Source organism: Felis catus, chromosome B1, assembly GCF_018350175.1.
Source record: "Felis catus isolate Fca126 chromosome B1, F.catus_Fca126_mat1.0, whole genome shotgun sequence".
NCBI lineage: Eukaryota > Metazoa > Chordata > Mammalia > Carnivora > Felidae > Felis > Felis catus.
Window position 1 is genome coordinate 141324573 of NC_058371.1, and position 16473 is coordinate 141341045.

General features: G+C 37.7%; 1 protein-coding gene across 2 annotated transcripts in view; it reads right to left on the reverse strand.

Moving 5' to 3' along the window:
- The window catches only part of FRAS1 (Fraser extracellular matrix complex subunit 1), a 426958-nt gene that overhangs the window by 118256 nt on the left and 292229 nt on the right, over positions 1-16473 (reverse strand). For both annotated transcript variants that reach the window (XM_045056179.1, XM_023253019.2), the window contains 3 exons: positions 16015-16168; positions 9180-9358; positions 4186-4302 (listed from right to left, as the gene is read on the reverse strand). In XM_045056179.1, the coding sequence (XP_044912114.1) occupies positions 4186-4302; positions 9180-9358; positions 16015-16168 (450 nt within the window). The remainder of the gene's footprint in view (positions 1-4185; positions 4303-9179; positions 9359-16014; positions 16169-16473) is intronic.

Consider the following 16473-nt stretch of genomic DNA (forward strand, 5'->3'; position numbering starts at 1 on the left):
GTGGTTTTAAGAGACCTCTTGTGACAGCAATCACTGGAAACAAATGGAACTAGAAAGACTTGTTCGAGGCCTTTTTCTTAGGTTGTGACCTTGGGAAACCCAACTCTGAGTACCACAACCATTTGAAAAAAGGAAGTAAAAAATATTCTGTCTTTCACATTAAGAGATAAAAGAATTTTCTTCCCCCTTAAGAGAGGAATTGGAAATAGGATGTTCAAAGTGTGTGTATGCATGGGCATACACATATGATTAAATTATTTGAATTTGAAAGTGATATAGTTTAGGGAGTTATTAGCTATGTGAAAATAGGTCTGAAAATGATTCATTTAGTCAACAAATATTTACTAAGCAGCTACTTTCTATAAGCCATTGTGCTAGATGCTGGGGAAGATACCAAGATTAATTAGTCAAAGATTTTGCCCTTAAAGATCTTCTAAGTCAAGTAGTGGATGATTAGTTGGAAGACTGAACTGCTATAAATCTATTAACTTATTTGCTGAATCTCACACTGTGCTATGCTATTATTGGTAAATATGCGTGTTTACAGATCTCCCTGCCCAAATATGATATATATCCCAAATATACATATCTCACATGTATATATATATATATATATGCATGTGTGTATGTGTATGTATGTATGTATATACATATATAAACATACATACATACACATACACATATATATCTTATAATATTATACATATATGTATACATCTTATATATGTATGTATGCACATACATCTGGTGGAACATCACAAACAAAATTCTAAGGATCTTATATTTGATGAAGCAGAGCATTATAGAAAGGCCACAGAACAAATTTCCATTTAGGCAGGTATTTGTTAATGTTGCTTTTTACTCTATATAATCTCCCTGGGGAATCTCAGGCCCAAGGATTAAACCACTACTCACCATTAATGATTCTCAGAGGTTTATCTCCCACCGAGAATATCTTCTGCCAGCCCTTAATAGGCACACATTTTATAAGCACATCCCAAACTGAACTCATCATATCTTCCACCTCTCCCCCTTGCCCTGAAGTCCCCATACATTCCTAATCTTTATGAATGGCATCTTTACATATTCAGCAACTGGGCTGTTTTGCTCTCTTCCTATATCTAATTAACCACTATGTCTCTAAATATCTTTTAATCTCTATTTTTTTTTACCATCTTAACCACTTTAGGTGCACAGTATAGTAGTGTTAACTACATATGTATCATTGTGGAACAGATTTCTAGAACTTTTTCATCTTACAAAACTGAAACTCTATATCCACTGAACAAAAACAACTCCTCTTTTCCCTCTCCCTACCTCTACCCCCTCCCACCTCTGCAGGGGCAACTACCATTCCACTTTCTGTCTCAAGAAGTTTTACTACTTTAGATAGCTCATATAAGTAGAATCGTATAGTATTTGTCCTTTTGTGACTGGCTTATTTCACTTTGGATAATGTCCTTAAGGTTCATACATATTGCAGCATTTCCTTCTTTAAGATTGAATAATATTCCATTGTTGTGTATACCACATTTTCTCTATGCATTTATCTGCTGGAGGGCATTTAGGATGCTTCTGCCTCTGAGCCATTAGGAATAATGCTGCAGTGTACATGGGTGTGCCAGTGTCTCTTTGAGATCTCACTAACTGTGAATGTTCATCGCCACTGCACGTGGTACATGCCACTAACCCTTCATGTTCTAGATGACTGCAACAGCTTATTTCTTGACCGATTTGTTCTCTGTTTGGACCCCAGGTGGGTGTTCTTTACCCTATAGCCAGAATGATCTTCCTAAATTGAAAATCTGATCATGCCCCCTCTCTGCTATGAATTCTTCAACATCCTACTTGCCCCAACAGCCTCTCAGAACAAAATGGAAACTCTTCATCTTATCTGTAAGATCCTCTATGATCTGACTCTCATTTCTTGTTTCTTTTTCACCTAGAGATTTATGCTCTGGCCAACTGAACTCTCTGTAATTCCTCAAACATGTCATGTTCTCCTGTTTCTCCAACTTTTTTCACCTGCTGCTCATCTGCCTCAAATGAATTTCCCCATATTTGCAGTCTAGATAAATGGGGTTTCAAGTAGGGTGAGCAGAGCAGAAGCAACAGTATCACCCGGAAACTTGTTGTAAATACAAAGTCTCAGCCCTGTACTAGACCTACTGAACCAGAAAACTCTGGGGTGGGCTCCAGCAATCTGTGATTTAACAAACTGTATAGGTGATCCCAATGCAGGCTGAAGTTGAGACCATGCTCTAGACATAATTTACACTTCAACCAACTCAGTTCACCTCCAAGAGGAAGCTTCGATGACCTCCCCCATGCCTTACCGAACTAGGTGTCTCCTTATTTGCTTCCATATTGTGACTCTGCTTGCATATCACATCATGGCATTTATCGCTATATTCTCATTGCTTACTTACTTGCGTGTTTTAGACTCTAATTTCCACACTGAACCTCCAATATGTTCCACAGCACTTGGGATAACTTAGGGGCCCAAAAGTGCTTATTTGAATGATTGATTGATTGGAGAGGTGGACTCCTACCCTTAAACACATATATGAATATACCATATATTTATTTAGCATATATATATATATATATATATATATTCATAGTGTATTTACAAATATGTACAAAACTTGTGTGCTTAGATGAGTCTAAGTCACTGAATAGAAAATGTCTTTTTATCACAGATTATAAGTATATCCTATAGTAATGGCTCTCATTAATATCATAAGAATTTCAAACTGTATGTTTTCAGGGATAAAGAGTGAGCTAATCACATTTTACAGTAAACTCACCTTTGTGATATCCTAAATTACACAGGGCAGATCTAATTTACAAACATGCAACCTGAGACCCTAAAGGTTAAGTAACTTGAGAAGTCTCTAGAGTCCACAACAACATAGTGGGAATGGCGCCATCTCCATTGGCTCCTGGCCCATTTTTTCCCTCTAAACTCCAAACAACAGTGCATTAGCATTTGGCAAGCAATGCATATGCACATTTTTCTTTACACTTTAGAGAAAATTCCGATCCAAGTTCCTTCAGTCAGAATGATGAATTATAGACTTTATAGTGCTGCTGAATTATGATTTCTTTAAATTATGGTTTATGGTGGAAATGCCGATACCAGCTATTCATTAAAAACATTCTGTTTCCCCCTTTATGTCTCTGTCATGCCCCAGACCCATAATTTCTAAAACTATAGCTGCTCTCTTTGTTGTGGCTCAGGGCTGATACACTGCTTTGGGGTGTAATTATGTGGGTGCTAACTAAAATGTGAATCCTTAATGATTAATTTATAAGGTCTTATATGCTTGTGGCTCTGTCTAGAACAGGGGTTCTGGCATTACATATCCACTGGATATAGGGTTACAGTGGAGTTACTAATTGTCTGAACTAAGCTTCATGTACTAATTTAGCTGTCACCTTGCTTCAAACTTTTCCACATGCCCACACTCCTTCCTACACGGCACACGAGATCTCCTGCGATCTAGCTCACGAACCTCCACATCCTCACTACTCCTCCTCTGCCTCCCTAATTTCTCGGGTCTTACTGAACTATTTGCAGTTTACCCAACCATCATACTGTCTTTCACCGCTATGTCTTTGCATGTGCTATTCTTAAATCTGGAAGTGTTCTTTACCATCACCTCTCCATTCCTCCCAACCTGCCCCCCAAACTTTCACTTAGATAACTGCTACTTATTTGTTTGGATTCAGCAAAGACATCACCTTCTCCAGGAAACTTTTATGATAAAAAAACAAAAACAAAAACAAAAAGACTTCTAATAGGGCTTCTAAAATATAGAGTGGCAGTTTCTCCAACTAGATGGAGACATAACTGACTGAACAATTACACCCAAACGGTATTGATTAAATCTATACTACCCTGAAACTCCTTCCAACTACTGTGACCATCTGGATGCTGTAAAAAGGACAGAAGCAATGGATGGGGGGTTGAGGTGGATTCCATGTAACCTTTCTTTCGCTCTGGAATTTTAAGTTTCTTTTTCAAGTCAATGAGAAATGTGACATCAGGGCTGGTTATTGTTGGCCCCAGTGTCTGCGTTCTGAGCCAGGCATTTGCCAGATACAAAAGCAGGACACTCCTTCAAACCCATCAGCATGCCTCCTCCAAATGGAAACCACAGGCCGTCCCACCCAACTCACGGTCATATGGAGAGATGCTCCCAGAGAGAGTTTAGGTGCGTCAGGTGTCTGTGGTAAGATCGCGATGTTGAATATGCGGCTCTCCAGATGCGTGTGGGCTTCTGTGGCACTGGACACCTGAAAAGAAATGTCATGCTGGTGAGCCTCTTGTCCTCTGTTGGGCAGAGTATGTTTGTGCATGTTTGTTTTTCCTCCTTTAAACCATCTGTCTTTAAATTCTATGTGCTCTTGCATTTTCATTTACATTTTGCTCTTCATATTTTAATATTAATGTTTTCCTGATTACAAAAAATGTAATCATTTTAGGCAGTTCTAAAAATGCAGGGAAATCCAAATGAGAAATAAAAAAAAAATCTAGAACGTCACTAAGTAGAAAGAGTAGTTCTTAACCTATTGATGCATTTCAGGTTAATATATTTTCTATGTGTATGTGAAACTTTATATGCGATTATGTGCTCTCTAAATTTTATTTTATTTTATTTTTATATTTTATTAAAATTAAAAAAGATTTTTTAAATGTTTTTATTTATTTTTGAGACAGAGAGAGGCAGAGCATGAGCAGGGGAGGGGCAAAGAGAGAGGGAGACACAGAATCTGAGCTGTCAGCACAGAGCCCGATGCAGGGCTCGAGTTCATGCACTGTGAGATCATGACCTGAGCTGAAGTCGGATGCTTAACTGACTGAGCCACCCAGGCGCCCCTCCAACTTTTAATCTAACATAATACTATGATGTTTTGTTACATCATTACTCATTCTTGAAAACATAATTTTTGATAGCTACATGTCTCATTACGAGCATATTTAACACATGTTCTATATGGGACTTTTTATTCTACTTCTTCAATTTTTTCCCAGCACAGATATGTACACCTGGATTAGAAATGATAAATCTCAGCTTCATCATCATAAGGTGTAATTAGTAACAATACAATTAGAATAGTAGTCACAAAATGGGGCGCCTGGGTGGCTCAGTTGGTTGAGCATGCGACTTCGGCTCAGGTCACGATTTCACGGCTCGTGAGTTGGAGCCCTGCGTCGAGCTGTGTGCTGACAGCTCAGAGCCTGGAGCCTGCTTCGGATTCTGTGTCTCCTTCTTTCTCTGCCCCTAACTCACTCACATTCTGTCTCTGTCTCTCTCAAAAATAAATAAACATTAAAAAAAATTTAGAATAGTGGTCACAAAATCAACGTTTTCTTGTTTCAAAAATGCTAAAAAAATTATGCTTTGCTTACTCAGCTAGCTCCTCCCCTCCCCCAGTGCTTCTAAGCTGCCCCCTTAAACTCCCTCTCTCTGTTTTCTGTTCCACTTTAGGCTTGTCACAGAGTTGCTAAGGCCTGTATGGCCACGTGTAGTTGCATTAATTCCAGATGAGAGGGGGCAGGGTTCTGTCAATTCTAAGGAAAAAGGCAGGAATGGCAGTCCTTTCTTTATGTCTTCTGAAGTTGTGCCCAACAGAAAAACCGTCTTCTCGGTATCTTGATCACATCAGATGCCTGGAGAACAAGTTTCAGAATATCTACATGTTTTCAAGAATATACCTTATAGTGTGTCATTACAAGTAATATTAATGAAACAGCTATAATTTGCTGAGCATCTCCCATGGGCTCAGCACTATACTACCTACTTTTCAAAAGTTCTCTTACCACTTACAAAGTTGATATTATCTCCTATTTTAAGATGAGGAAATGGAAGGTCAAATAAGTTAAGCAAGATATCACAGTCATAAAGTCAATAAGGGTCAGTATTCAAACAGGTTGGAAGGTTCATGATCTTCCTACTGACCAAGATGACTCAATTTGGAAGCTTTCAAAACTTAGAAGAGGGGAAAATACTTTATCTCTTGAAGAAAAAGAATGGAACACTGTGCAGGTAGTGAAATGTGGACACATTACCAGGCAAGGGAATCAATTCTAGCTTCCTTAGTAAAGATATTGGTATGAAATATGTTGGTCTTTTCATACCACATCCCCTAAGGCTGTTTCAACGTGCTCTGAATACACCAAAACCAGAGTCCCTTCCCATGCCCCAAATGACGCAAATGTGCGTGCTTTCTTTTCACTATGCCATGCTCTATTTTTAAATGCCACTTGCATTACATAAATCCCAAGTTTTACGTGCAAAGTAACAGATGGCATGCCTTGATGGCTCATGACAGCACATCAACATTAAAATGGAATTAAATCCATGCAACTCATTGTATTGCATTTTCTGCTTTAAAGAAAGAAAAAAGAAGGGAAGAAAGAGAAGAATCATTAGAACAGCATCTTTTTTAGTTTAATTCTTTTAGGGACACTAAAATGATGAATGAGAGAAGTTTCAGCCTTTTGTTTCAGTACATAGCTACAGTGTCTGTGTCATTTCAAATCAAAATATGAGGTAAGCCTATAAAACAATGAGACTTTAAAAGCACACCCAACTTTTTTATATCCAGGAGAACATAATCTCAGAGAGTTGTTTCACGCTTGCAATAAAGATGCTGTCAGTGTTGAAAATGCACTTTTTGGAATGCCTTCAGAGGGAGTTCACAAATCATGTAAGAAAACTGAGCTTGTTACTTCATAATTGCTCCCTGTTTTAACAAAAAATAATTACTACTCTTCTTACCAGACATGACTCTGACTGACTTTTGGCTCTTTGGTTATTTTTTAAAATCAACTTCCAAAGGATGATATACTGTCACTACTGGGGATATTCTAAAGAAAATCCCATAGATTTTGAAGAAGATCTCAAGTAGGAGTTCTAAACACATCATGAGTAAAATGTGTGAAGACTTTCCAAAGGGAACCACTTTCTGAGTAATAATGTTCAACTGGATGTCTTAAAGTCCAGTGAGTTTGTTTAAAAAAAAAAAAAAAAGAGTAACTCTTGCTTTTTTATACCCATTTAGTAACCAAGTTGGAAAAGCAATCGAATATCATTTTTTGAGGACTGCAGAGTTCCCTGGTGCTAAAAATGAAAACGTTAACTTGGGCAAAGGGCACATGAGGCTTGCTCACCCATTGGACCTTCAGTGTGCTCGCTATAATCTCATTCTAATGGTTTCCAAGTTTCTTTCAATCTGCTCCCTGGAAAAGCACATCTTTTACACAATATAAATTAGGCAATAAAGATGTGTGCACCAGGCATCAGGAGGAGAATGGATGGTAACTTTAACAAGGTAAGCTATTGTGGCAGTTTATCCCCAACTGGATTCCTAGACAAAGGAAAAGTCTTAAACTCAGAGGGACTGTGACTCTGCTTTGGCTGATCACTACCACGAGTGCTTCTTTATATTTTCTCTGACACTTTCCCAAATTCCTTTCTGTACCTATGTTTAAACACTCTTTCTCAAAGTTTCTCATTCCTTTGCAGTTTTATTCAATTCTTTATTTCCAAATTGCCCTTGACATAGGTTTGTCTAATTCTATTGGTCTTTCCAAAGATTCAGGTTTTGTATTCATTATCAATTCTTACATTTTATACTGAATCAATTCCTCTGCTTATCTCTATGAATTCCTTCCTTAGGTTTCCCTTGTGGTTCACTACCTTCATTTAGCCTATTTATTTTCATGCTTTTTGCTCAATAATAAGAGCTTAAGGCCATCAATTTTCTTCTGAGTATTATTTTGTCCACATCATTTAAGTTTGGATAAGTTATTTCCTCCTCATCTTTTTAGAACTTGTAATTATTTAGGAGACTTTTAAAAATTCTTTCAGCCAGGTCACGATCTCGCGGTCCGGGAGTTCGAGCCCCGCGTCAGGCTCTGGGCTGATGGCTCGGAGCCTGGAGCCTGTTTCCGATTCTGTGTCTCCCTCTCTCTCTGCCCCTCCCCCGTTCATGCTCTGTCTCTCTCTGTCCCAAAAATAAATAAACGTTAAAAAAAAAAAAATTCTAAATGGTTTGAATTTTGTTTACCTCTTTATTATTAATTTCTAATTATATTTGATAATTGCCAGACAACGTGCCCAGGATAATTTCTTGTTCTTTAATTTATTGACAGCCTCTTTACGGTCTGTTTGTCTTAGTTTGCTCAGGCTACTATAACAAAAACACCATAAACTGAGTGGCTTATAAACAAAAGGAATTTATTTCTTGCAGTTCTGGAGACTAGAAGTCTGGATCAGGGGGCCAGCATGGTGGGGTTCTGGGTTGCAGACCACCAACTTATTGCATACCCATGGTGGAGAGCACGGAAGGGGAGCAGGCTATCTTGTGACTCCCATAAGAGTACTAATCCCATTCATGAGAGCACAGCTCTCATGACTTCATCTAATCCTAATCACCTACCAAAGGTCTCATACCCATATACCATTGAATGGGGAGGGGGTAGGATTTCAACATATGAATCTCAGGGGGACACAAACATTTAGTCTACAGCACTGGTATGTGACCAATCTTTACCAATGATAGCCACGAACCCACACATAGTGATAGGCAGTATTGTACGTGTATGTACTAACTCATTAAATCCTCATATAGTTCTATTTTACAGATGATAAAAATGAAACACAAGGATTTTGCCAAAGTAATCTTCCCAAAGTTGTTTAGCTAGTGCAAGGTAAAACTGAAATATGAACCCACTGGGTTTGGCTGCTAAGTCTATGCTCTTATCATAAGATGGTAAATGTTCCAAAAACATTTGAAAAAAGAAATATTTTTTCCTCCATATGGCATTTTAATATTTTGAAAACATTTTTTTTTCTAAACACTTCAGCCATTATCTATTATAAACTCTTTGCTGTGGAATGAGTCTGTAGAGATAGTCTAAGACTGAATCAGCAGATTAAAAAAATCTCTCAGTGCTACGAATTACATTTGTTCTTCCCCCAAATGTGATTTCCAGGCAACATAGTAAATGACCTGATTATTTAAAATAATGGTGATGAAAAATAAATTAAATAAATAAAATAAAATAATAAAATAAAATAAAATAAAATAAAATAAAATAAAAATAATGGTGATGATTTTCCTCAGACCATCCTGACATCAGAAAAGTCAGCAGTAGAGGGTACCTGAAAGCGGAAGGAGTCACTCTGGGCTGGGACTCCCGAGTGCCTGTACCACACAATGCCTTCATTGATGTCCTGTTGGGTGAAGGTGCTGGTGGGGGTCGCTGTTCTCCCATCAGGCAGGTGCTGCCCTTCCTCTGCGGGGCTGTCTGCAGGCATATCAACCAGAAGGACCATCTCTCCTAGGAAAGCCACATCGTTAGTGAGGATCTCCCGTAAAAGTAAAAGTCAGTCAGAGTTCTCATCTCCTTTTCTACTACAATTTTTTTTCAACAGAAATTATGTACTTCTGTATTTTTATCTAAGGTGAAGGAAAGGAGGTTAACACAGAATTCAATAGACATCTTTGAATTCACCTTCACACACAGAATTCCCACTCTCTCAGCTAAAAAAAAGCTAGAAGTCATTCAAGGGCAATTCACGCATCAAGTTACTGACTTATATCAATTAAATTATGATGAATTAACATGAAATCATGAATACAGCAAACAAATATTCAAATACAGGGCATTGGATGGATTCATTCCTACCTACAACTTTCTATGTAGCAGGAAATGCTTTTTAACCAGGAGGTTTTTGATGTAAACACAATGGGAAATTTGAAAAAATTCAGAATTATTATTATTATTATTATTAATTATTATTATTTATTTAAGAGAGAAAGGAGAGCATGGGTGGGGAAAGGGGCAGAGGGAGAGAGAGAGAGAGAGAGAGAATCTCCACGCTCATTGAGGAGCTTGATGGATGGCTTGATCCCATAAATCCTGAGATCCTGATCTGAGCCAAAATCAAGAGTTGGATGCTCAACCAACTGAGCCACCCAAGCACCCCCCAGAAAAAATTATACTTGAGAATTCTGTACAATGAAAATAAGAATAACTGACACTGGGATGCATATGGCATGCACTGCAGGAAGCACATTATGTGATGGTTCAAATCCAGCCCCATGTCCCGCTGCATGAGCTTTATTAGGCCTTTATAAGCCTCTCTGTTCCTATTGGTAAAATGAAAATAATAGTACATACTTCATAGATACTTAAAAAGAATGTTAATCATCCTTATGTTATTTGATCCTTTGGAAGATGCTATTATTATCTCCATTTAAAGGAAGTTCTTTTGGCTTAGAGAAGTTCAGTAACTTGTTCAAATTCACAAATTGTACATGTTGGAGCTGAGATTTGAATCTGAAGCTCATATTCTTGGCTGTGAAACTCTTACCAGTCATGATCATGTTGTGTTCACAGTCCAATATCTATCCTCCTAAATAACTATCTCATTTCCTCCTCCATAATTCTTTAGACTTCATTAAAATTGAAGGAAACCTAAATCTAGACACCACCACCACCAATCTGTTTCTATTGCTTGTTTTTCACCTGGAGCTACTATCTCCTTAGAGGGAGATTGCAAATACAGAGGTGCTATAGAAACAATTAAAGTTTCACAAGGATGATATGCCCTCGAGTGAAGACCAAACAGAAGAATAGATGAAATGCTGAAAACAGAAGCCATGTTTTCATGAAAATGCATCTAATAAAAAATCTGAAAGAAGACTCTCTACCACTCAGTTGGTAAGAGAAGTAGAAGAGGAGCGGGGAGAGGGAGGCAGAAGGAGACCAGAAGCTTCTCTAGCAAGATACCCAGATCTTAGTACACTAAGTATGCTAGACATATGGAACAACTGAAATCACACTTTGGTTACAGGAGAGGAATTTTCTTACGTGAAGGAAATATTCCTTCTAATATTTATATGCACTAAATTGAAGTTTAAAGTGAGCATAATATCCTGGATGGTGATTGAAATTCTAAAGTAAGAGAAAAACATCAATAGTCTTCTTTATAAAATCATGTGTAGAATCAACTCATTCTAGTTTCTTTTTGGTACTGTTTCTCATTTGTACCTAAGTCACAAATTCCATTAGCCATCTCTCCCCGGTTCAACCTCTGTTCATAAGATGATATCAATAAACATGCTTTTCCAGAATGTATACTGTTTATGAATGTAAGACAGTTGCAAAATATTCTGAAAGTAAATTTCTACAATGAAAATGTAGAGAGTAGAGAAACATAAAATATTCAAATGCGAATATCCTAGCAATTTTTCTTTATAATAGAAAAACTAAGCAGAATTTTTCTAACAAGTCCTAATGAAATAAGCCTATTTTTCAGATTAAAAAAAAAAACTGCCATGTTGTGCAGATTAACAGGAATCACCTGTTCTATTAATTTCAATTCAGTTAATAGTCATCGAGTACCTGTTAGGTGCTAGCTATCACACTAGACCCTTCAGGGATGGGGATTCAAAGATGAGCAAGATGCCATTCCTGCCCCTGAGACCAGCCTCCTTAAGCAACTGGGAGCCACTGTGAGGTTTCTGTAGGTGAATGGCACAAACTGATTTAGAACACAGAACATATACGATCAGAATACAGGGAGCCTGTGAAAGTCCTATTAAAGAGGCCGGATTTTATTTTATAAAAATGGTAAAATAGTAATTAACATTTACACAGACAGCTTGATCAATTATGAGAGGACTGAAAAATCCAGATGACTGATATGGTCCTGAACTAAGGCAACAGAAGTAAGATTGGAAAGAAATAAACAGATACAAGAGTCACTAAGTAAGTGGAAGCAACAGAACTTGACATTGTATTGTGAAGATGAGAGATGGGGAGAGATGTGACAGGAAGGGCAGCAATGCCACCGATGGATGAGCAGGTTGGAGGGAAGTTTAACACTGGGTCTGTTGAATACAAGGTGTCTTTGTGACAAGCCCAAGAGCAGTGAGGAACAAATATCAGTATTTTGTGAGGTTCACCCCAGTGAGGTGAGAGCTGTTGTGTAGCACGTCATCTCCACATTTATTATGACAAAAACAAGGAGATGACCTTAAATATATGAAAATCCAGGTTTATAAAACAGTGTGGTTTAAAAAACAAGATATTCTGTACTTGGGATTTCCTTAATACTGAAGCCTATAGTTTAATCAAGAATTTTGAAGGGAAATTTTGATAGGTATTAAGAATTAGAATCTCATTGAATTATTGAAAATCCCATGAATTATTTTGGGATTGAGACAATTTGTATTAAAGCTTTCTTACCTGATGATAAATAATTTAGAGTTGGCAATGTGTTGGATTAAGTCGGATTTTCCCTCAAATGATCCTCAAGTTACTTCATTAAAACCATCTCATTATGGGGCACCTGGGTGGCTCAGTCAGTTAAGCATCCAACTCTTGATTTCAACTCAGGTCATGATCTCATGTGGTTTGTGATTTTGAGGTCGAAGTTGGGCTCTGCACTGACAGTGTGGAGCCTGCTTGGGATTCTCTGTCTCCACTCTCTGCCCCGCCCCCATTCACATTCATGCTTGCATGCACTCTCTGTCTCTCTCTCAAAATAAATAAATAAACATTAGAAAAGCCATCTCATTAAATTCACTTTCAAGCTTGTGAAGTAGCTAAAGGTACAAGTATTAATCAACTTGTCTAAACTAACATTTGAGAACAGTGATGAGTCTGCTGCAAGTGGTGGAACTTGGGTTCTGTATGCATTTACTACACAAGCAATTTACATTTGGTTCAGTTGCATGGTCAGGTCTCCACAAAAAGTCTAAAGCTCATCTGGAACATTCTAAAGTGATGAGGGAGTATATAAGAGCTGGGGTGGCAAGAGGGTAGGGGCTCCACAAATTCATACCACTGCGACAGACGGATGTAAGCAGATTGGTGTTGAGTGGGTTTCCAGTTCCCACCACCTTTTTCACTCTTGAGTGGTTGCTAACGTTAATGTGATTTGATTATTACTAATAGGGGGCTCTGGACACGCAGAAAGAGGATTATGTTCATAGGAAGAAGTTAATTAAGAGAGTTATAGTAGGAAAGGGTCACAGTCAAGCCTACATGGCATTTATCAAGCTGAAATTTAATTCAGCATTGTTCTGTTTAATACTTAAAGAGACTATTGGAATATTGGACTGTCTCTAGGAAATTAAATTTTTTGGCTTTTAATGATCAAGATAAAGGTAAAGAATTTAATACATCAAACGAGTCAAAGATTTTTAGAGATGAAAAGGACTTAAACATTATCAAGCTTAAAATCAGTGGGTAAAAGAACACAAGGTTGAATAAGGTCTGTGGATTAATTAATAGCATTGTATCCATGTTGGCTTTCTGGTTTTGTTAATTGTTCTATTGTTCCATAAGATGTTAACATTGAAGAAAGCTAGATTAAGGGTATTCAAGGGCTCTTTGTACTATTTTTGCAAATTTTCAGTAAGTCTAAAATTATTTTAAAATAAAAAGATAAAAAATTATCTAGCCTAACCTTTTAAAGAAACCTAAGGCTCAAAGGCATTCACTTGCCTTCCTCAAGGTTATACAACTATATATAATAAAAGGTACTCCAGCTAGAACAACTATTTCATAATCATATCAATTCTTGGTTGAATCGTGTTTTTCAATGTCTTTGTTGACTTTGGAATTACTTTTGAAATGCACAAAAGTTAATTTTTCTCCCCACTACAGAAAATATATAATTTTTAAAATCCAGGGACCCAGAGGAAAAAGAGATTATTATTCCTCTGCTATTTAACATGCCAAGAACGTGTTTACTTTTAATGAATATCATTTTCATCTTCATTTTCAGGTTATCTATTTAGTTCTTTTAAAAAATCTACCTGCCTATGAGGTGCCTAGGTGGCTCAGTCAGTTAAGCATCCGACTTCTGCTCAGGTCATGACCTCATGGCTCTTGGGTTCAAGCCCTGCACTGGGCTCACTGCTATCAGCTTCAGATCCTCTGTCCCCCTCTTCCCCTCTAGCACTCACTTTCTCTCTCTCAAAAATAAACAAACAAACAAACAAACAAACATTTAAAAAATATCTACCTGCCTTTTATTTTTATGGTATGTGATTATTAAAGTTTTGATTCCTCTTTAGTATCTTTAAATCATTTTAAATATGCTTGTTTCATAGTTTGTTTTTTTAAGTGTATTTATTTTTTTTGAGGGAAAGGAAGAGAGAATGCAAGGGGTGGGGCAGAGAGAAAGGAAGAGAAAGAATCCCAAGCAGGCTCGGCACTGTCAGCACAGAGTCAGATGAGGGGCTCAAACCCACGAAGCATGGGATTATGACTTGAGCTGAAACCAAAAGCCGCATGTTTAACGAACTTAGGCACCCAGGTACCCCTTGTTTCACAATTTTTATGATTGCTCCTTTATGAAATCCTTGGAGTTTTGATCATTTTGTTCATTTTTCTTATGATATTATGGATTATTTCCTCATCTGTTCTGTAATTTTGAGTTCTGAGCTAATCTTCAGTGGTTTAGGCTGTGAGAATCTTGTGACCTGGAGTTGAGGGTGGACATTCCATAGCAGTTTCTACCAGTTTCTGTAAGGAACCCAAGAAGTATCATTGGCCTGAGATTAATATTCATATAACATCTCAGTTTTGGGTTTCTCAGACAACGTGCAGTGTAACTTAACTCAGGATCATCAGGAGAAACAGGCCTGGAGTTCTTTCTCTGCAGACTTTTTTACTTCACTCTGAGCCCTGGGAAACACAGATAGGTTTCTTTAACATCTCTCTGTGCTGGTGTGCTTGTTTTCTCTTCTGTCTCTCTAAGTCAAAGTCTTTGCAGAGTCCAAGTTTTATGCAGGATCTTAACTTTCTGTCTTTGCACGAGCATTATATCTCAAGCCCCTGGGTTCCTGGAACACAAACAACCACTCTGAGGGAAGCTATTCCATGAGCTCATGCCTAGACTGGTTTAAGCTCCTTCTCTGTTTGTGACTTGGAGACTTCTTTCTATTCTTGGAAGATCAGGCAGTGCCCTATAATTCTTTTTTTTTTAATGTTTATTTATTTTGAGAGAGAGAGAAAGAGTATGTATGTGGGGAACATGAGTGGGGAGGGGCAGAGAGAGAGAGAGAGAGAGAGAGAGAGAGAGAGAGAGAATCCCGGACAGCACAGAGTCCAACGCTGGGCTCAATCTCATGAACGTGTGAGATCATGATCTGAGCTGAAATCAAGAGTAGGAACACTCAACTGACCTGAGGCATCCAGGTACCACTGCCCTATAATTCTTATCTTGTTTCCAGCATTTCTAGATGATGAGGAGGAGGAGGACGAGAAAATTTTCAGGTTGTCATATTGCACTATCTTTCTGGAAGTGGAAGTAACAATGGAGATCTTTAGAAATGTTTTTATGTAAAGCTTTTTTTTTTTTTTAAGTCTCAACAAGAAATCTGGTGATGTTCTAGAAGGGACATAAGGTGGAGTTTAAGAGCCTGAGCTTCAAAATTAAACTGACATAATTAGCTATACATGCTTATATAAACTATATTTTAGCAAGCTACTTTCTCTGTATTTTAAGTTGTTTTAAGACTTAAATTTTGGATTTCATATACACTAATATGTTTATATTAGTGTACTACCTGATAATGTGTGTATGAGTTATTTTGACTGTTCTGTTTAAATTTTTTTTTAATGTTTACTTCTTTTTAAGAGAGAGAGGGACAGAGACAGAGCATGAGTGGGGGAGGGGCAGAGAGCAAGGAAGATACAGAATCCGAAGCAGGCTCCAGGCTTTGAGCTGTCAGCACAGAGCCTGACGCAGGGCTTGAGCTCACAGACCGTGAGATAATGACCTGAGCTGAAGTTGGATGCTCAACCGACTGAGCTACCCAGGTGCCCCATTGACTATTCTGTTTAAATGAGATGTGTGAGGTATTAGAAAGTCAATTTCATTGGACTCACAACCTTGCTGTGTGGCATTGTACAAAAGCAAGTCCAAGACTACTGGATACAATGATGAAATCATGGCAAAGGAAAAAAGTTACCAAATTGGGGGTGGTCCTGTGTAATTTTGTAGATGATTTCTGAGGCACTGGCACCTGGAGCTTCCGCCTGTAAGATTCTATTGGTAATCTGCAGCATCCCACCTTCTGGAACCCACACCATTGAATTAGCCACGAGCCGAAGACCTCCATCATTCTAGAATAAGGAAAGAGTACAGAATTAGGTCCAAGCAAAATAAAAGAAAACATCAGCCCTTAAAAACATAAGTCGAAATGTACCATTGCTGCTAGTGATCATTTAATAAGAGAGATTCATAGCTTTGAAGTCACATTACGAACTATGTATGTGTATTACGTGTAGATACATGCATGTGTATGTACGTGTGTACATATCTTGCTTTTTCTTTTAACTTATAAGCAAAGAACTTATTTTATTCAGGAAGACTAAGTATCTCCATTCCTTTCTTTCTTTTTTATTTTTAAGTTTATCTATTTGGGAGA